At 56.2% G+C, this 17,095-nt stretch overlaps 2 protein-coding genes across 3 annotated transcripts in view; both read left to right on the forward strand.

Annotated features, from left to right (window-relative positions):
- LOC106838857 (mitochondrial import receptor subunit TOM40 homolog) lies at positions 1–7,115 on the forward strand. The gene is made up of 10 exons (XM_044759593.2): positions 1–110; positions 206–485; positions 1,199–1,266; positions 1,710–1,802; positions 2,669–2,770; positions 2,844–2,949; positions 4,640–4,762; positions 5,187–5,263; positions 5,361–5,463; positions 6,517–7,115. Exons 2-10 carry the CDS (start codon positions 212–214, stop codon positions 6,654–6,656), a joined length of 1,086 nt encoding a protein of 361 aa, XP_044615528.2. The 5' UTR covers positions 1–110; positions 206–211; the 3' UTR covers positions 6,657–7,115.
- Positions 7,116–7,495: 380 nt separating this feature from the next.
- The window catches only part of LOC123281166 (mitochondrial import receptor subunit TOM40 homolog), a 30,588-nt gene continuing 20,988 nt past the window's right edge, over positions 7,496–17,095 (forward strand). Inside the window, exons 1-4 of one of the 2 annotated variants that reach the window (XM_070498882.1) lie at positions 7,496–7,691; positions 9,058–9,150; positions 10,017–10,118; positions 10,192–10,297. In XM_070498882.1, the coding sequence (XP_070354983.1) occupies positions 7,521–7,691; positions 9,058–9,150; positions 10,017–10,118; positions 10,192–10,297 (472 nt within the window). In that variant the 5' untranslated portion in view covers positions 7,496–7,520. Of the gene's footprint in view, positions 7,692–8,143; positions 8,615–9,057; positions 9,151–10,016; positions 10,119–10,191; positions 10,298–17,095 lie in introns of those variants that run through there. The other variant, XM_044759594.2, reaches the window with a different exon arrangement.

Consider the following 17,095-nt stretch of genomic DNA (forward strand, 5'->3'; position numbering starts at 1 on the left):
TGGGACAGGCGGGGCGGGGCGATGGTGGCGGCGGCGGCAGCAGCGGGTTCGGTTGCGCGTGGCGCACGGGGTGGGAGCGGAGCCCAGGCCGGGAGCAGGCGCTGCAGCCAGTGAGACCGGGGCCCGGAGCAGGGTGGGGGTTGCCGGGGGACTCGGCCTGGGGTGCGCCAGCCTGACCTCCGCCCTCTGACCTTTCCCCTTGCAGGCGACCATGGGGAACGTGTTGGCCGCTAGCTCTCCGCCCGCGGGGCCGCCGCCGCCGCCCGCGCCCGCCCTCGTGGGACTGCCGCCGCCGCCGCCCTCTCCTCCCGGCTTCACGCTGCCGCAGCTCGGGGGCGGCCTGGGCGCTGGGGCCGGCGCGGGTCGAGGCTCGGAGCGGACGCCGGGGGCTGCGGCCGCCAGCGGCGCAGGGAGCGCGGACGATGGGGCCTGCGGCTGCCTGCCGAACCCGGGCACGTTCGAGGAGTGCCACCGGAAGTGCAAGGGTGAGGGGCGAGGGACCCGGGGGGCGCGCTGGCCCGGATCTCGGGGGACAGGGAAGCACACTGAGGACCTTGGGAACGGGCACGGGCTCCTGGAGTCGTGAAACAGCGTAGGGGTTGACGTTGGGATCGGTTGGGGGAAAGTTGGCCTAGGGGCTCAGAATGATGGCACCGAACGGTGGAACCTCGGGGTGGAATGCCACAGCGGTGAGAAGAGCCTTAGGGACCTCAGGAGGCCCGGGGATCAGCCAAGCCAGCCTCCTCGCGATCGGGAAGGAAACTGAGGCCCAAGGTCATAGTGTCTTCAAGAGTCCTGTGCGGGTGGACCCAAGGTTTCTGGATCCTGGGTTGGACTAATTGTGATAGCAGAAATCGTGGAGACTTACTGAGCACTATTCTGGCATTCCGTGGATGTTAACTCGTTAAATGTTTGCAGTTTTTCCACGTGGTGACCGTCACACCTTACACGTGACAAGCTTCACATAGATAGGGAGACTTGTGTACAGTCACAGGAAGAGTAGATGGAGGCAGTGGGATTGGGATGCAGAAAAAAGCCCTGGTACTGACCGTGTCTACTGGTTAGGGTTCTTTGTATGGTGTTCTGCTTGTGCGGCTGTGGAGAAAGGAGAGCTGAGAGGGTAGGGAAGGAAGAGAGGAGAGTTGGCTGTGTGTGTGTGTGTGTGTGTGTGGAGAGTGACAGCGTTTCTCCTCCTCAGAGCTGTTTCCCATTCAGATGGAAGGTGTCAAGCTCACGGTCAACAAAGGGTTGAGTAACCACTTCCAGGTGAGCCTTGCTGGTGCCCTTGCCCTCCAGAGTCATGCCAGCCATCCCCCTGAATCGGCACGCACAGCCCCTCCTCCTCCCCAAATGGCTGGGCTCCATGGGACATGAAAAGGCTCAGAGACGCAGCTAGACCGACTCCTCACTGGGGGCCAGGGTAGCATTTGGGGACCCAGAGTCCACAGATGCCCGTCCCCCCTTGATGTCCAGGCAGGAGTAGGGCCAGGTTTGCAGCTCCGCCCCCAGCACATCTTTTCTCTGAGAGTCATCTACTCAGGCCACACCACCCCGTCTTCACCCCCTGCCCAGCCCAGAGACGCCTGGCTTTTGCTCCCTGATCGGGGAGCCAGGCTGGCAGGTGTCCGCATCCCAAGCTGGGGGGTAGCTGTGCTGGGGTGGACTCAGCGGGGTGTATTGGGGTCCCCACAGCCCTCGCTCTTCTCCAGGTGAACCACACAGTCGCCCTCAGCACAATTGGGGAGTCCAACTACCACTTCGGGGTCACGTACGTGGGGACAAAGCAGCTGAGTCCCACTGAGGTGAGGCGTCTATTGTCATTCATTGGTGTCTCTTCTTTCTAACACGTGTGGAGCCGGACGCCAGGAGAACAAGGCTCCAACAGTAGAGGGCCAGGCTGCAGAGGGAGCTGAGGGTGTCTAGGGGTGGGGACCCTGTGTCCAAGGTGCATTGGGACGGGGTCATTCCTTCCTCCTGCTCCCCTGCTGTCTGCCCAGCCCTGTGCTGGGTGAGGCTGGGGACACTGGGGTGACCACCAGACAGTGATGACTAGAGGGTCAGGGCTGGGCTGTAGATCCTGGGGGGGTTCCATGCCGAAGTCGGCATTGGGACGTTCTCTAGGGGGCGCTGGAGCGCCACAGGAAGAGGGGACCAAGGGAGAGACTGTCATATGTGCGCTTGAGAGGGGGCCTCAGGCAGTTGCAGAGGCTGGGTCAGCCAGGTAGGGGCAGAACCTCAGGTCTGGAGGGCGGCTGGGGCGGGACGCAGTGGAGTTGGGACTGAATTGGGTCTCTGCTTATAGAGACTGGACTGTTTCTGTTGAAGAAATTGATTTATTCAACACACCTTCTTTGTCCCCATGCTGAGCCCAGCCCTGTGCCACATGGTGCTGGGACACAGCTTTGACTGACATGACCATGGGGCACAGGGTCTAGAGGGGAGAAGGAACAGTCCTGTCCCCGGACATTTACAACCCAGGCTGGGCAGAAGTGAAATGGGGGCACCCAAAGGCCGTGGGAGCCCAGAGGGGAACCTAACTCAGCCTAGGTGGCCAGGGGGCTTCCTGGAGGAGGGGACCTCAGGCTGAGGCTTTCTGACCTAGGCCCATCGCCCATGAACTTAGACGTAATGCTAGACATCGGCCCCTGACCTGGCCCTCTGCCCACAGGCGTTCCCCGTGCTGGTGGGGGACATGGACAACAGCGGCAGCCTCAATGCTCAGGTCATTCACCAGCTGGGCCCCGGGCTCAGGTCCAAGATGGCCATCCAGGTGAGTGGGCGCCGAGTCGGCTGTCCCCCCAGCCCCCCGAGCCCAGGCTGGCCTCACACCCTGCTCCCCACAGACGCAGCAGTCGAAGTTCGTGAACTGGCAGGTGGATGGGGAGTACCGGGGCTCCGACTTCACAGCTGCCGTCACCCTGGGGAACCCGGACGTGCTGGTGGGGTCAGGTAAGAGGGCAGGGCCGGAGGTTGGTCACCTGGCCATCCCAGCTGTCCATGCACATCCGCTCCTTCCCGGGACCCCTGTTCTCCCGTCTGAGAAGGGTCAGGGCAGGAGCGGTTTCGAAATTTCAGGCAACATGACATCATGAACAAGAAAGAGGTTCAGGTGCCAACTGTGCCGCTGGCTGCCCTTCCATGGAGGCGACTTCCACTCCTCCAGAGCCTCTGTTTCCTCATTTGTAACCTGGGCTCCCTCACAGGGCTGTGGAGGAGGTGGTGGACCTTTGTGTGTGGAAAAGCGTGCAGTTGCAGGGGCGGGCCCCGTTTCCCAGGCACGTGTGAGCTGTGGTCCTTCACGGCCCCTCCAGGCCCTACACGATGGCCCCCCTTTGAGAGCCACTGGTCCTGAGCTGGCCCAGCTTTAGGGAGGCCCTGGGCCTGGGGGAGCTGCGGCTGGATGTGAGCAGGAGGAAGACCAGAGCGGGGCGTGGAGCTGGAGGTACGGGAAGGGGGAGGGGTTCTCCACAAAGACCTCAAGGAAGCAGCAAGCTGGGCCACTCTGGAGGGTGAGCATCCTGGGCCCAGGCCTGGGGGGTGCTCATGGAGCAGAAAGCGTGGGCTGTGGCATGGAGACGAGCCAGCATCCTCAGGGCCTGCATGTGGGGACCTGGAGAGAGACTTGAGCAGTAGGGACCACGCTCTGACTGGGTCCTCACAGCCTCCTAGTGGCCGCTCTGTCTGCTGGCCCCTTACAGGGGGATCAGGGTGGGGACTGCAGTGTCCCATGGTGGTGGTGGCTCTGACCAGGGTCGTGCTGCAGAGAAGGACCCAAATCCAGGAAATACACAGGGGCAAATATTGAGTTGGGCTGCCTGAGCAGAGGGAAGGTCCCCGGGGTACAGGAACAGTGTGTGCAGGCCTGATGGCAGAGAGAGAGAGAGGGAGAGAGAAAGCTCTGCTCCTGCAGCCCGCAGGGAACAGCCGGGTGTGTTCAGGGAGGAGGAAGTGGTTCTATCTGGAATCCCGGACCAGCCACCCGGGGCCTCTGGGGCACTGGGGAGCCATGGATGGTTCTGATCAGAGGAGAACAGGGGCAGGTGTATGCTGAAACCACATCCCTGTGTGCTTCAGCTGAAGTTGCTGGGTGAGGGTGGGACTGGGGCAGGAGAGCAGGGAGGAGGGTAGGGCTGGGGGAGCAGGGGCAAGGCCAGGACGGAGACCTCTACAGGGCGAATCCCAGTGGTCACTGAGCGCCAGCTATGTGCTCCACACGCTCTGGATGCTGTGCCCACATCTCCTCCTTCGTGGTCCTCACAGCCTCGAGAGGCGGTCTTTTGCAGAGATGTGACAGCACTGGCCCGCGGTTACTCCCCGGGCCTGGGCTGTGGCTGGGGTTTGAATGGCCGCAGGATTTTTCTTGCCCTGTCTCCCCTCCTGCCTCGACCTCCATCCATCAGCCTCCTCTGTAATGATGGGAAATGAATGCTGGCCACACGGGGATGTGCAGAGCACGTGAGGATCCCGGGGCGGAGAGGCTGACCTGAGAGCCCTGGGAAGTGCTCAAGACAGGAGCAGGGGCGGGGCCTGAGGGCAGCCCAGAGCCTGCAGCAGGGTTGAGCCTGGAAGGCTGCTGGGAGCAGGGGTCTGCTGGACAGAAACCACGTGGCCCAGGAACGTCCCGCCCTCTCGCCCGCAGGGATCCTCGTGGCGCACTACCTGCAGAGCATCACGCCGTGTCTGGCTCTGGGTGGAGAGCTGGTCTACCACCGGCGGCCCGGGGAGGAGGGCACCGTCATGTCTCTAGCTGGGAAATACACATGTGAGCCGGGGCCGGGGCCCGAGTCAGGGCTGGGACCAGAACCCTAGGTCTGAGGGAAGAGGAGCTGGGGGCCTGGACTGTTAGGTCTGAGGGAGGAGGGGCTGGGGACCTGGACTCCTGGGTCTGAGGGAGGAGGGGCTGGGGCCCGGACCCCCGGGTCTGAGGGAGGAGGGGTTGGGGCCCGGACCCCCGGGTCTGAGGGAGGAGGGGTTGGGGCCCGGACCCCTGGGTCTGAGGTAGGAGGGGCTGGAGGCCTGGACTCCTGGGTCTGAGGGAGGAGGGGCTGGAGGCCTGGACTCCTGGGTCTGAGGGAGGAGGGGCTGGGGCCCGGACCCCTGGGTCTGTGGGAAGAGGGGGAATCTGGTTCCCAGAGGCCAACGTCCCCTTGGTGACCTGCTCCCACCCCCACCCTGCTCCCTCACAGTGAACAACTGGTTGGCGACCGTCACGCTGGGCCAGGCGGGCATGCACGCCACATACTACCACAAAGCCAGTGACCAGGTGAGCTAGTCCGGCCGGGCCACGAGGACACACGTCCTGGGCCTGGTGTCCCCGGGCGTGCAGCCAGGAAGCTGACTCTGCCGCCCGGCCCCTCCAGCTGCAGGTAGGCGTGGAGTTTGAGGCCAGCACGAGGATGCAGGACACGAGTGTCTCCTTCGGGTACCAGCTGGACCTGCCCAAGGCCCACCTGCTCTTCAAAGGTACAGGCCTCAGTCCCATTGCGGACAGCGGGCGAGAGGGGACTCAGCTCTGAGTGGGGTACAGGCCACAGGGGACAGTAGAGGGCGGCAGGCTGGGACTGGGGGGGGCTTGCAGACCCTGGGACGCGCTTTTTAGAAGGTGGGCGCTGGACCCGAGCTTTGCCCCCTCCTCACCCCTCCTGCCCCACCAGCAGCCCCTCCCCTCCCTGCCCTCAGCCTCTCTTGCCTGTGTCCTAAGTGGAGGGCAACTTGGAGCCCATCTCCCCCATCTCGCGTTAGTGCGAACTGAGGCTCCTGGAGGTTGTGCGGTCACGGCGAGATCCAGAACCTTCTCCCAGGCTGACTGGCTCTAGTCTTCGGCCTTCAGTTGCTTCTGGGACCTCCGTGGTCCTCAGTTTGGAGGTGTGAAGACCACCCAGAAGGCCGCTTTGGTCAGCTGGGCTGGGCTTCTGAAGATGGTCATGGGGCCCAGGGCCTCTGCCTCTCGGGCCTGCCTGCCACCTCTGGAACCCTGGCTGTGCCCTCAGCTTCGTATCTGAGGGTTTGGGGTCTAGGTTGACTGCTGCTCTGCCCCTGTGAAATGAATGGTCGCCCTTTTCCAGGGTGTGGGGACTACTCGGTGCACTCACACTTCTGGAAGGTTCTGGGCGCCAGAGGAGATTTCGGTCTTTAGTTTAGCAGATTATGAACAGCTGCTCTGTGCCCAGCCTTGTGCTCAGCAGGCTGGGGACAATGTGGAGACCCAGCCCTGTCCTCAGGGGGCTCACAGTGGAGGGGACAGGCTCCTTCCCAGGAATGATGACCTCGTGTGGACAGAGGGAAAATTGGGGAGCCATGGGGGCTGTAGGGCTTCCTGGAGGAGGAGGGTTCTGTGAGCTGAGAGCTGAGGGGGAGGAGGAGGAAGGAACCAGGTGCTCCCAGGGCTGGGGTACCTGGGGAGGGAAGAGGGTTCCGGGTGGCGGGAACAGCGTGGGCAGGGGGCTACAGGCAGGCAGTCTGGCTGGTGGTGTCTGAGGTGGCCTGGCAGGGCTCTCACCCCGGCCATCCCCCCAGGCTCCGTGGACAGCAACTGGATCGTGGGCGCCACCCTGGAGAAGAAGCTGCCCCCGCTGCCCCTGACGCTGGCCCTCGGGGCCTTCCTGAACCACCGGAAAAACAAGTTCCAGTGCGGCTTCGGCCTCACCATCGGCTGAGCCCCCCACCTCGCCGCCACGCCCTTCCTCCTCCAGATCCCCCCCTCCCTTCCCTCCTCCTCAGGTCCGGGGGCAGCGGAAAGGAGGGGATCCGCCACCCCAGCAGCTGAGGGGGACTCTGGAACCGGCTCCAGGATCGGGAGCAGCAGGGGCCATGTGCCCAGGGGGCTGGGGTCCCCGAAGGGTCTCCAGAGTTGAGGACATGGGGTTCTGGGCACCAGGGGCAGAGGGGCCACAAACCTCAGGGAGGTGTTGGGGTGTCCCCGTCCCCCAAGGGCCCTGGGCCCGGCCCCGGGGGGCAGCAAGGAGAGGAGCTGCCAGCCCCGGTCACTCCGCCCGCCCGCCTTCCCTCCCCCCCTCCTCGGTAGAAATCATGTTTATAAGTTATGGAAGAACCCGGACATTTTACAGAAAAAGACAAAAACAAGAACAAAAAATATACATAAAAAACCAAGTGAAGTGGGAGGCCTTGCTTTTCCTGCTGTTTCTGCGGCCTCCTGGGCCCTTTCCATCCGGCCGACGTTCCCACAGCGGCCGGTAGGAGGCGCGGCAGGGTCAGCGCAGAAGAACGACACCAACCACGGGGTTCTCAAGCCTGGCTGCTGCCTGGACCCCGCTCAGAGAGGGAAAGGGCCTGGCCCAGGATCACACAGCCCAGGACTGCACCTTAGAGGGGCATCACAGGCCTTCCCTCAGCAGGAGGGCAGGGTCTTGGGTCACTCGCCCCAGCTCGTCCTGCCAGAGTGGCTGCAGAGGACTTTGTCCCTGCCAGCTGTGGACACAGATGACGCTGTCTCTGAGTGCAGGGCTGGGGACACTGAGCTGGGACTCCGAGGTCTTCGCAGCTTCCTAAAGGAGCAGGGCATGATGGGGTGTGAGCACCTCTTCATGATGGGAAGGTCAGAGCTATCAGAAGCTTCCGGAAGAACTGAAGTACCTGGACAGGCTTCAGAATCAATGACTGTGTCTGAGGGGGAGAAGGGCCTGGGCTCCAGCACTCCTGGGCCTCGGGGGCCCGGCTGGGGTCTGACTCAGGTGGGGAGAGGGGTGGGGGCGGGGTGCCCTGTGTCTCAGGCCTCTGAAGCTGGAGGACGAGGAGCTGTCCCTTTGCCACCTGGGGCCCAGAGAAACTGACACCCCTGACCCTGCAGACAGGACCGGAAGCCCCGTCTGCCCCTCCACACACACAAACACACACATGGTCAGGGAGGGAGGCGGCTGGACAGAGATGACCCTCCATCACCCAGAGAGGCTGCTGCACCTGCTCTGCCAGCAGCTTGTGAGGCCAAAGCCGACAGCCTGGGCCGGGTGGCACTGGGGCCCCTCCTGGGTCCAGGCGTTCGGCCTCCCCTAACCCCGTGGCTCCGAGGTTCCCACACCCTGGAGGGACCAGGACAAATCCCACCTCCTCCGGTTGTCCCTGTGTGGCTTCACTGCCCACCTCAACTGTGAACCTCGGCTTTGTCGTCTTGAAAGAGCTGGGATTCATGTCACAGGCTGCTGGGAAGGTGACAGTGTTTGAGCGCTCTGTGTGGCCCGTCAGAGCAGTCGGCTCTAATATGGGACCCACCGTGGGCCGGAGACTGTCCCCAGTACTTCCGGGGTATGGTAGTAGCTTGTTGCATCACCGAACAATGGTGTCAGTGCAGCCTACTTCCCAGTTTTGTGGATCAAGAAACGGGATGTACAGAGAGCTGGGTTATTCGCCCAAAGTCACACAGCTGGCAACCGGCAGAGCCCGGATTGTGTTGCTTGTGGGGCTCTGGAGAAGGGCGAGCTGGGAGGGTAGGGAAGGAATGGGTGAGAGTTGGGTGTGTGTGTATGCGTGTGCGCGCGCACGTGTGTGGGTGTGTGTGTGTGTGTGCAGGGAGACAGCGTTTCCCTCCTCAGAGCTGTTTCTCATTCAGATGGAAGGTGTCAAGGTCAGGGTCAACAAAGGGTTGAGTAACCACTTCCAGGTGAGCCTTGCTGGTGCCCTTGCCCTCCAGAGTCATGCCAGCCATCCCCCTGAATCGGCACGCACAGCCCCTCCTCCTCCCCAAATGGCTGGGCTCCATGGGACATGAAAAGGCTCAGAGACGCAGCTAGACCGACTCCTCACTGGGGGCCAGGGTAGCATTTGGGGACCCAGAGTCCACAGATGCCCGTCCCCCCTTGATGTCCAGGCAGGAGTAGGGCCAGGTTTGCAGCTCCGCCCCCAGCACATCTTTTCTCTGAGGGTCATCTACTCAGGCCACACCACCCCGTCTTCACCCCCTGCCCAGCCCAGAGACGCCTGGCTTTTGCTCCCTGATCGGGGAGCCAGGCTGGCAGGTGTCCGCATCCCAAGCTGGGGGGTAGCTGTGCTGGGGTGGACTCAGCGGGGTGTATTGGGGTCCCCACAGCCCTCGCTCTTCTCCAGGTGAACCACACAGTCGCCCTCAGCACAATTGGGGAGTCCAACTACCACTTCGGGGTCACGTACGTGGGGACAAAGCAGCTGAGTCCCACTGAGGTGAGGCGTCTATTGTCATTCATTGGTGTCTCTTCTTTCTAACACGTGTGGAGCCGGACGCCAGGAGAACAAGGCTCCAACAGTAGAGGGCCAGGCTGCAGAGGGAGCTGAGGGTGTCTAGGGGTGGGGACCCTGTGTCCAAGGTGCATTGGGACGGGGTCATTCCTTCCTCCTGCTCCCCTGCTGTCTGCCCAGCCCTGTGCTGGGTGAGGCTGGGGACACTGGGGTGACCACCAGACAGTGATGACTAGAGGGTCAGGGCTGGGCTGTAGATCCTGGGGGGGTTCCATGCCGAAGTCGGCATTGGGACGTTCTCTAGGGGGCGCTGGAGCGCCACAGGAAGAGGGGACCAAGGGAGAGACTGTCATATGTGCGCTTGAGAGGGGGCCTCAGGCAGTTGCAGAGGCTGGGTCAGCCAGGTAGGGGCAGAACCTCAGGTCTGGAGGGCGGCTGGGGCGGGACGCAGTGGAGTTGGGACTGAATTGGGTCTCTGCTTATAGAGACTGGACTGTTTCTGTTGAAGAAATTGATTTATTCAACACACCTTCTTTGTCCCCATGCTGAGCCCAGCCCTGTGCCACATGGTGCTGGGACACAGCTTTGACTGACATGACCATGGGGCACAGGGTCTAGAGGGGAGAAGGAACAGTCCTGTCCCCGGACATTTACAACCCAGGCTGGGCAGAAGTGAAATGGGGGCACCCAAAGGCCGTGGGAGCCCAGAGGGGAACCTAACTCAGCCTAGGTGGCCAGGGGGCTTCCTGGAGGAGGGGACCTCAGGCTGAGGCTTTCTGACCTAGGCCCATCGCCCATGAACTTAGACGTAATGCTAGACGTCGGCCCCTGACCTGGCCCTCTGCCCACAGGCGTTCCCCGTGCTGGTGGGGGACATGGACAACAGCGGCAGCCTCAATGCTCAGGTCATTCACCAGCTGGGCCCCGGGTTCAGGTCCAAGATGGCCATCCAGGTGAGTGGGCGCCGAGTCGGCTGTCCCCCCAGCCCCCCGAGCCCAGGCTGGCCTCACACCCTGCTCCCCACAGACGCAGCAGTCGAAGTTCGTGAACTGGCAGGTGGATGGGGAGTACCGGGGTTCCGACTTCACAGCCGTCGTCACCCTGGGGAACCCGGACGTGCTGGTGGGGTCAGGTAAGAGGGCAGGGCCGGAGGTTGGTCACCTGGCCATCCCAGCTGTCCATGCACATCCGCTCCTTCCCGGGACCCCTGTTCTCCCGTCTGAGAAGGGTCAGGGCAGGAGCGGTTTCGAAATTTCAGGCAACATGACATCGTGGGCGAGAAAGAGCCACCAGTGACACTTTTGCCCTCAATTCTCACAAGGTCTCTTCTTCCCTCAGACACTCATCATACAGGGCCCTCTGGGCTGGGTCAGTGCTGAGGACAGAAGAAGGTCAGCAGCAACAGCTGGGCCTTGGGAACCCCGTGGCTCCACCCCCCTGAGCCTTGGTTTCCACATGTGTCACATGTCACAGCAGCAGTGAACATGTCTTGGTGCAGGCCACAGTGGCAAAGCCCATCTTTGGCCCTCAGTGCGGGGCCAGAAGCAAATGACAGTCCCTTTGTGTCAGATCCCTGTGCCCCTACAGTGGATGGGAGTCGGTGTGTTCATGGCCCCTTTTCACGTATGAGGGAGCCAGGCCCAGGGGTGACGTGAGTCCCCCAGGATCCCACGGCAGAAAGCACAGGACCTGGAATTTGCCTTTTGGCCTGACTCGAGAGCCCGGGTTCTCCTGGTGGCCTCCCCGTGGCCTCAGCTCCTGCTATGGAGCCTCTGCTCCCTTCTGAGCATCTGGCCGGTGCCCAGCTCTGGGCGGGCTGTTCTGGGACCCAGCAGTGACTGAGATGACCCCTTCCTCCCCCACAGAACTCGCAGGCTGGGGGATGACATTGGCCTTTGAACAGAGCCTCACACAGGGACATCATTCCTGGGGGGAGGAAGCCAGCCCAGGAAAGGGTCAGGGCTGGGAGAGCTTCTCACAGGGGAGCACGTCCCTCCTGAAGTGACAGGGATGGCTTCTCTCAAACGGGGGTTGAGGTCTAGTCTAGGTGAAGGTGGAGAGGGCACCACGTGGGCAAAGGCCCCCCAGAGGCCCCCGGAGCCCGGGATGTGCAGGGGAAGGGGCGTCCTATCCACTGGGGCCAAGAACAGCCTTTCTCTGGTGGTGCCCCACCTGAGCACCCACCCTGGGTGGCTGCCGTTCCTGCTCCAGGGACATCCCCAGGGAATCCTGATGGGGTCAGCTAAGCAGGGGAATGGCCAGGGTTGGCTGACCTCACCTCCCTCTCTCCCTCACCCATTCTTATCTCCTGCTCTTTGCCCTCGCTGGAGGTCTCGTCTTTGCTTGCACAGACCTCTACTCACTGTGTTTCCTGCTATTAGGGAATACATTCTTCATGACCCCTCCAGACACTACAGAATGGCCCCCGATTGAGAACTGCTGGTCCTGTCTGAGCCCAGCCTCGGGGAGCTGACAGGCCTGGGGGAGCCAGGTCTAGATGTGAGCAGGAGGAACAGCAGAGAAAATCAGTGGCAGATGTTCCCCAAAAAGGCCTGTGAGGGGCAAGTCTGAGTGGTGAGCTGGGCAGCTCTGGAGGATGAACATCCTGGGCCAGGAACCTTGGGAATGTGCTAGGGGAGCAGAGAGGATGGGGTGTGGTGTGGGGATGAGCCAGAATCCTTCCTTACTCACCAGGTAAGCTTGTTGGGAACCCTATAAGTGAGGTACCAGGAGAATTTCAAGTGGTTTTATTCCATAAAGTCAACCATGGCTCCTAAAAGCTGTCTGGTCATATCTGAGTCTATGCCTGTTTCTCTCAACTATGACATTCCAGTCAAAGCCTTGGTAACATAACCAATATTTCCAATTGTGTCCTATTATAAGGAGGACAGGTTCTTATTGGACTTACGCAAATAACTGTTGCCATGAAAATAAGAACAGTCACGTATCAGGAGGTTCCAAATTCTGGAGGCATCAGGTAGGGAGAAAAAAACAACTGTTTCAATTCTACTTACAAAGGCTTAATTTACTTAATTGCTATAAGTCATAGTTTGCTTAAGAGAAGAGAGGAAAGGGTTTCCTCAAATCTGGAAAAACAAAATAAAAAAATCAGAAGTATTTCAAACAAGAAGTCATAAAAGTTATACTCATCCTCATCAATTCTCTCACTCCCATGGAATCAATTTTGATCTTGATATTCTGTTACCAGTTTTATGGAGCCATCATTTTCTCCATTAGAGTTCTGGAATTTCTTTCCCAGCTCAGTTTTATAATGTGAAAGTTTTTCAGAAAACTATATTCTATAGCAGGTGTCAGAGGACTTTCCATGAATCTCTCTGAAGATGAAACATATTTTCAAAAGCATCAGAGTAAAACAATAACTGTCTGTGAATGATAAAAGATTTAAAAATGGCAGTTGACAAAGGTATTTCATTGTTTCTGTGACATAACATTTTAAAATATCTAGAATTCTGACTTACAACCAGGACAGATCAGAACTTTAGGAATGTTATATCATTTTAAAGAACATTTATATTAATAACATTCACCCACACAATATAACCTAAGAAGGTTTATTATTTTTGTGACAATGCTTATCAGGTAATTTACCATGCCAAATGAGCCTAACTAGCTTAATATCTCCTTTTTTATACAAAGAGAGAACAAATTCTTTGAGAAGTCACAGGGATCCATTGGAATTCTCAAAGTTACTTCCAAGTCAAAGACAGAATTTATTTAGGATTTGAACTTTTGGAAAGTGTCAAGAATATCAAAAGATTTAAAAACACTTGGTCAAATAGGATGATAGCTCTCTGTGGAGCAAAGCTTAGTTATCCATTTAACTAAAGTGATGAGAGAAGATGTTAAAAGCAAACATACACAGTTAAATAGTTAAAAAACATTCATAGACCTGCACCTTTCTGAACACAGAAAATTTTTTGACAGAACATAGGTTTTGTATCCTTTACACAGTCTTACTCATAGGTAAAGAAAAACCATTTATAATCTCTTTATCAAGAGTAGACTAAAAGTTCAGAAATTTATCTTTTTAAGAGAAAGAAAAACAAATTTTGATTTTCATACCAGCTTACTTTTGATATGAAAACTTATTCCTTTAATTGAATTTGTTTTCATCTTCACCCACATGCCTATCCACAAAGTTCTTTTTTCAGGGTTCTTCCACAAACCTTCTCTAACTTTCATTTAAATGCAGAATTCATTCTGTGTCTTCTTTCCTTCCCTGTACTGTAGGACAAATTTATCTTTCTTAACCAAACAAAGATATCTCCATTCCTTAAATCCTCTTTACTGAAAACACACATCTTACTTTCCTTAATTTTTCATATTGGCATCCTGTGGATTGGCAGATCCATAAATACTGTCTAGAAACACATGATTTCTCAAAGAAAGTTTGTCAACATGGCACAAAACGTGTTTATCAATAAACCCAAGTATTTTTCCAGTTTCTCTGTAAGAAGATGCCAAAGGTAGATAATCTATGTTTATTAATTAATATCTAATATCTAATATCTTGTGTGGAAATGTCCTAGATACTCAGTAAATCTTACAGTTTAACTTAATTTGGCAGAACCCTAAGCTTTCAAGTTACCGCAAAGCTTTTGAAGTTATTTTAAGTACATACCCCATAACACGTAATTATTGTTAAGAAGTTCACCCAACACTGTTATCTTTTCCACATCTCTTTAGTTCACTTATTCCCAATAATTATGTAGATTGCCTACAAGACTTCATGAGACATTAGACAAAATTAGCTATCGTTCTGAGATATTATTTTTGCTAACAAGTTTTATAACAGTGATAACATGAGCTTTTTCGACCAATAAACCCACATAGAATAAGGGCTGCATGGCTGCGTCGTATGCGGTGTTGGTAACTCACATTCCTATTTCAATCAAACCAACAAAATTAAATAAGCTTTCATTTACCAAAGATTACTTTATCTCATTTAACTTAAAAAACGTTTGAGTTACTTTCTACTACATTTACATAAGCATCTAACTGTAAACCAATTGAATTGAGCTCATTTAGAAATTATATCTGGGGGTAAAAATGTCACATGTGTATAAATAGACAAACATACACAGAGACTCCACAGCTATTGTTTTAAAATTAGTGCCATGAATCAGGTACAGTAATACAAAGCTCACTAGTTATGAATCCAAGTTTTCTTTTAAGCTTTTTCTACTAATATTTGTGGGGAAGACACTTAAAATGGTAGATTTTGAGTGAGGGCACTAAATACATGGTTTTCGCTTTCTTTTTCCCTTTTTTTCCCCCTTCCATCTTAGGAATTGGTGATTGGCTAGATAACAGTTCCCAGAGAGGTTACACGCCTTGTAAGATAGAGGACATGGGTGGAATCTGAACTGCCTCTACAGCTGCCTTTCCAGTTTTGCAAGGATTTGTAAAATAAAGACAGTTGTTCTTAATTCCTCAGAAATCGTCTTGTCACTCAAATGACATTACTGGTTGATCTGCACGTCGAACTGCATCACCTCTAATTTGCTTCTTTCCCTCTGGGTGCTTAGTTTTATTTTAACTTAAGGAGGAATGTCTGAAAAATGCCTATCAGGCTCTGAATATGAGCTTCCAATTTGGCTGAATTTCTGACCCTAAGTTGCTAAATCCTTTTAAACGTAACGTCTTGTCAGGTTTGTAGCCAGGATGAACAGTAAGTATACCTGGGAATGTTGACCGCTCCCTTAATTTCTCACCTAGAAGTTTCCCAGGAAATCTCTCCGAATCTCATTTTCTCTGGGAGGGGCTTCTTTTGGGCCCTCTTTCAAAGGTAGATCACGGGAGTGTTCGTAAAGCCAGGACCTAATAGGCTTTTCTTTTAGGAACCTTTTATAAATTATTTTTTTTTCTTTTTGCAATGAAAGTTTCAATAAGATGACTTTGGGATTTTGAAGCTTTTGCTTTTAAGCATGCTTCTTAAATGATCTTATCTAATTGGAAACATTCCTTCTAAGGGCCAAGGTAATTCCCTTCAGGCTGAAGACAGGTTGAAAGGACCTTTAGCTGCAGATAGAGTGCAACCCGCATTTCTGTCCGAGCATCTCTGGGTGCAAACGGGTGCACCTGCATTTTTGTTCAACTGCATTTTGAGATCCTGACCTGATGATTATCCAGCCAAGCCCTCAGAGCCTGCAGCTCCTGGGTCATCGGGCCCAGCTGCTCCTCCACCTCTGACTTGTGGGCCTTCACCTCCTCCATGATGTCCTCCATCAGCACCCTGGGAGCGGAGAGGGCGGGAGCGTGTGCGCGGAGACAGGGAGAAAGACGGGGTGGGGGAGGGCAAGATGAGGACAGAGAGACCCAAAGGAGAGAAGGAAGGGGAGGGAAAGGCTGAGGGAAAGGCCAAGAGAAGGAGACAGAGACGGACAGAAGCTGGGATGAGAGGGAAGAGTGTGGGAGACTGAGCTCCATGATGGAGGGAGACACAGAGAGGAAGATGGCAGAGACGGGGAGAGCTGACAGCAGTCAGAGAGAGGCAAGGCCAGGAGCTCCAATGGAGAAAGGAAGCAAGAAATGAAGAGAGACCCCTAAGAGCTGATGAGTGGGACAGAAAGAAATAACAAACAACCCTGTAATGAACATCCTCACCCGTCTCCCCGTGTCTTTCTCCGGCCCCGGCATCGGAGCAGACTTGGGATCGCTGGGACGCAGGACACAGATACTTCACGTCACTAGAAACTGCCAGGCTGCTCTCCGTTGCAGTGACCCAGCCCGCAATCCTGAGGAGTGGAGGCAGCTTCCCAGGTGCCCACGTCCTCACCAGCACCTGCCATTTTCCGCTCTTCTGCCCTCTGCCCGGGGACCGGGAGCTGACTGGGTCCTTTGGTTGTTTTCCTCTCTCTGCCCCTGAGCTGGAGGCTCCCTTCACAAGCAGAGCACACACTCACTCCAGAACCGCTCGTCCAGCTCCTCTGTCCCTGTGGGTCTCTTGCGTCTCTGGCCTGAGAGCTTTCCAGGGGCTGATGAAAATGCTGGAAATATCAGTGGAATGGCTGCAAAATGCGAAAAAAATGGCCAATTGAAAATTAGTAAGTGTTGGGTTAAATCAGTCCAGAATACACCCTCATACCAACCAGCCAGCCCCAGTGCAGCGCCTCCTACGATTTTTACCTGGTGACGAAGGTGGGTGCATCATAATATGGCGGATGTGATGCCAACACAACCTGGGGCGGGACGTGTGTGCACAGTCACGGCAGCATGCTCGGCAGGGTGAGAGGAAGGCAGAGTGAGTAAGAATGTGACCCTGGAGCCCTGCTTGGGCTCAAATCCCGGCTCTACCCACATTTGCTATGTGACTCACACAAGTGACTTTAGCCTGCTGTGCCTCAGTTTCTTCCTCTGTAAAATAGGGGCAGTGACAGCATCTACCACAGAGGGGTTTTGTGAAAATGTAACGTTTAGGGGGTTTTGTCAGACTTAGTATAACTACAAATTCATCCAGTGCTGTAGCCCCTGCACCTTGCCCAGGCCTGTGCTGAGCTGTGCCTGCGGACAACAGTCCTGGCCTTGTCCTTCTGGGGCTCACAGTCCAGTTAGGGAGACAAACCTGTCCCCAGACAGTGATGACCCAGGGTGAGCAAGGCTGGGATGGAGGTGCTTGACCCAGCCTGGAGGTCAAGGAGGGCTGCCTGAAGGAGGGGATATCAAAGCTGAGACTTGGAGGGTGGGCTTTGGGTCTGTCTCTAGCTCATGTCCAGCCCTTGTCCTCGTCCAGATCCCTTCCCCTCATCCACTGACAGTGTGATAAACAGCTCCTGTGGGCATGGCCATGAATCAACCCAGTGCCTTCTCTTGGGGAGCCCAGCCAGGAAAGAGCAGAGCAGAGCCATAACCCCAGGCTGGGCTCCACTGCGGTTCTCCACTTCCTGCCTGTGTGGCCTTGCACAGGTGC

The sequence above is a fragment of the Equus asinus genome, chromosome 26, assembly GCF_041296235.1.
Source record: "Equus asinus isolate D_3611 breed Donkey chromosome 26, EquAss-T2T_v2, whole genome shotgun sequence".
Taxonomy (NCBI): Eukaryota; Metazoa; Chordata; class Mammalia; order Perissodactyla; family Equidae; genus Equus; species Equus asinus.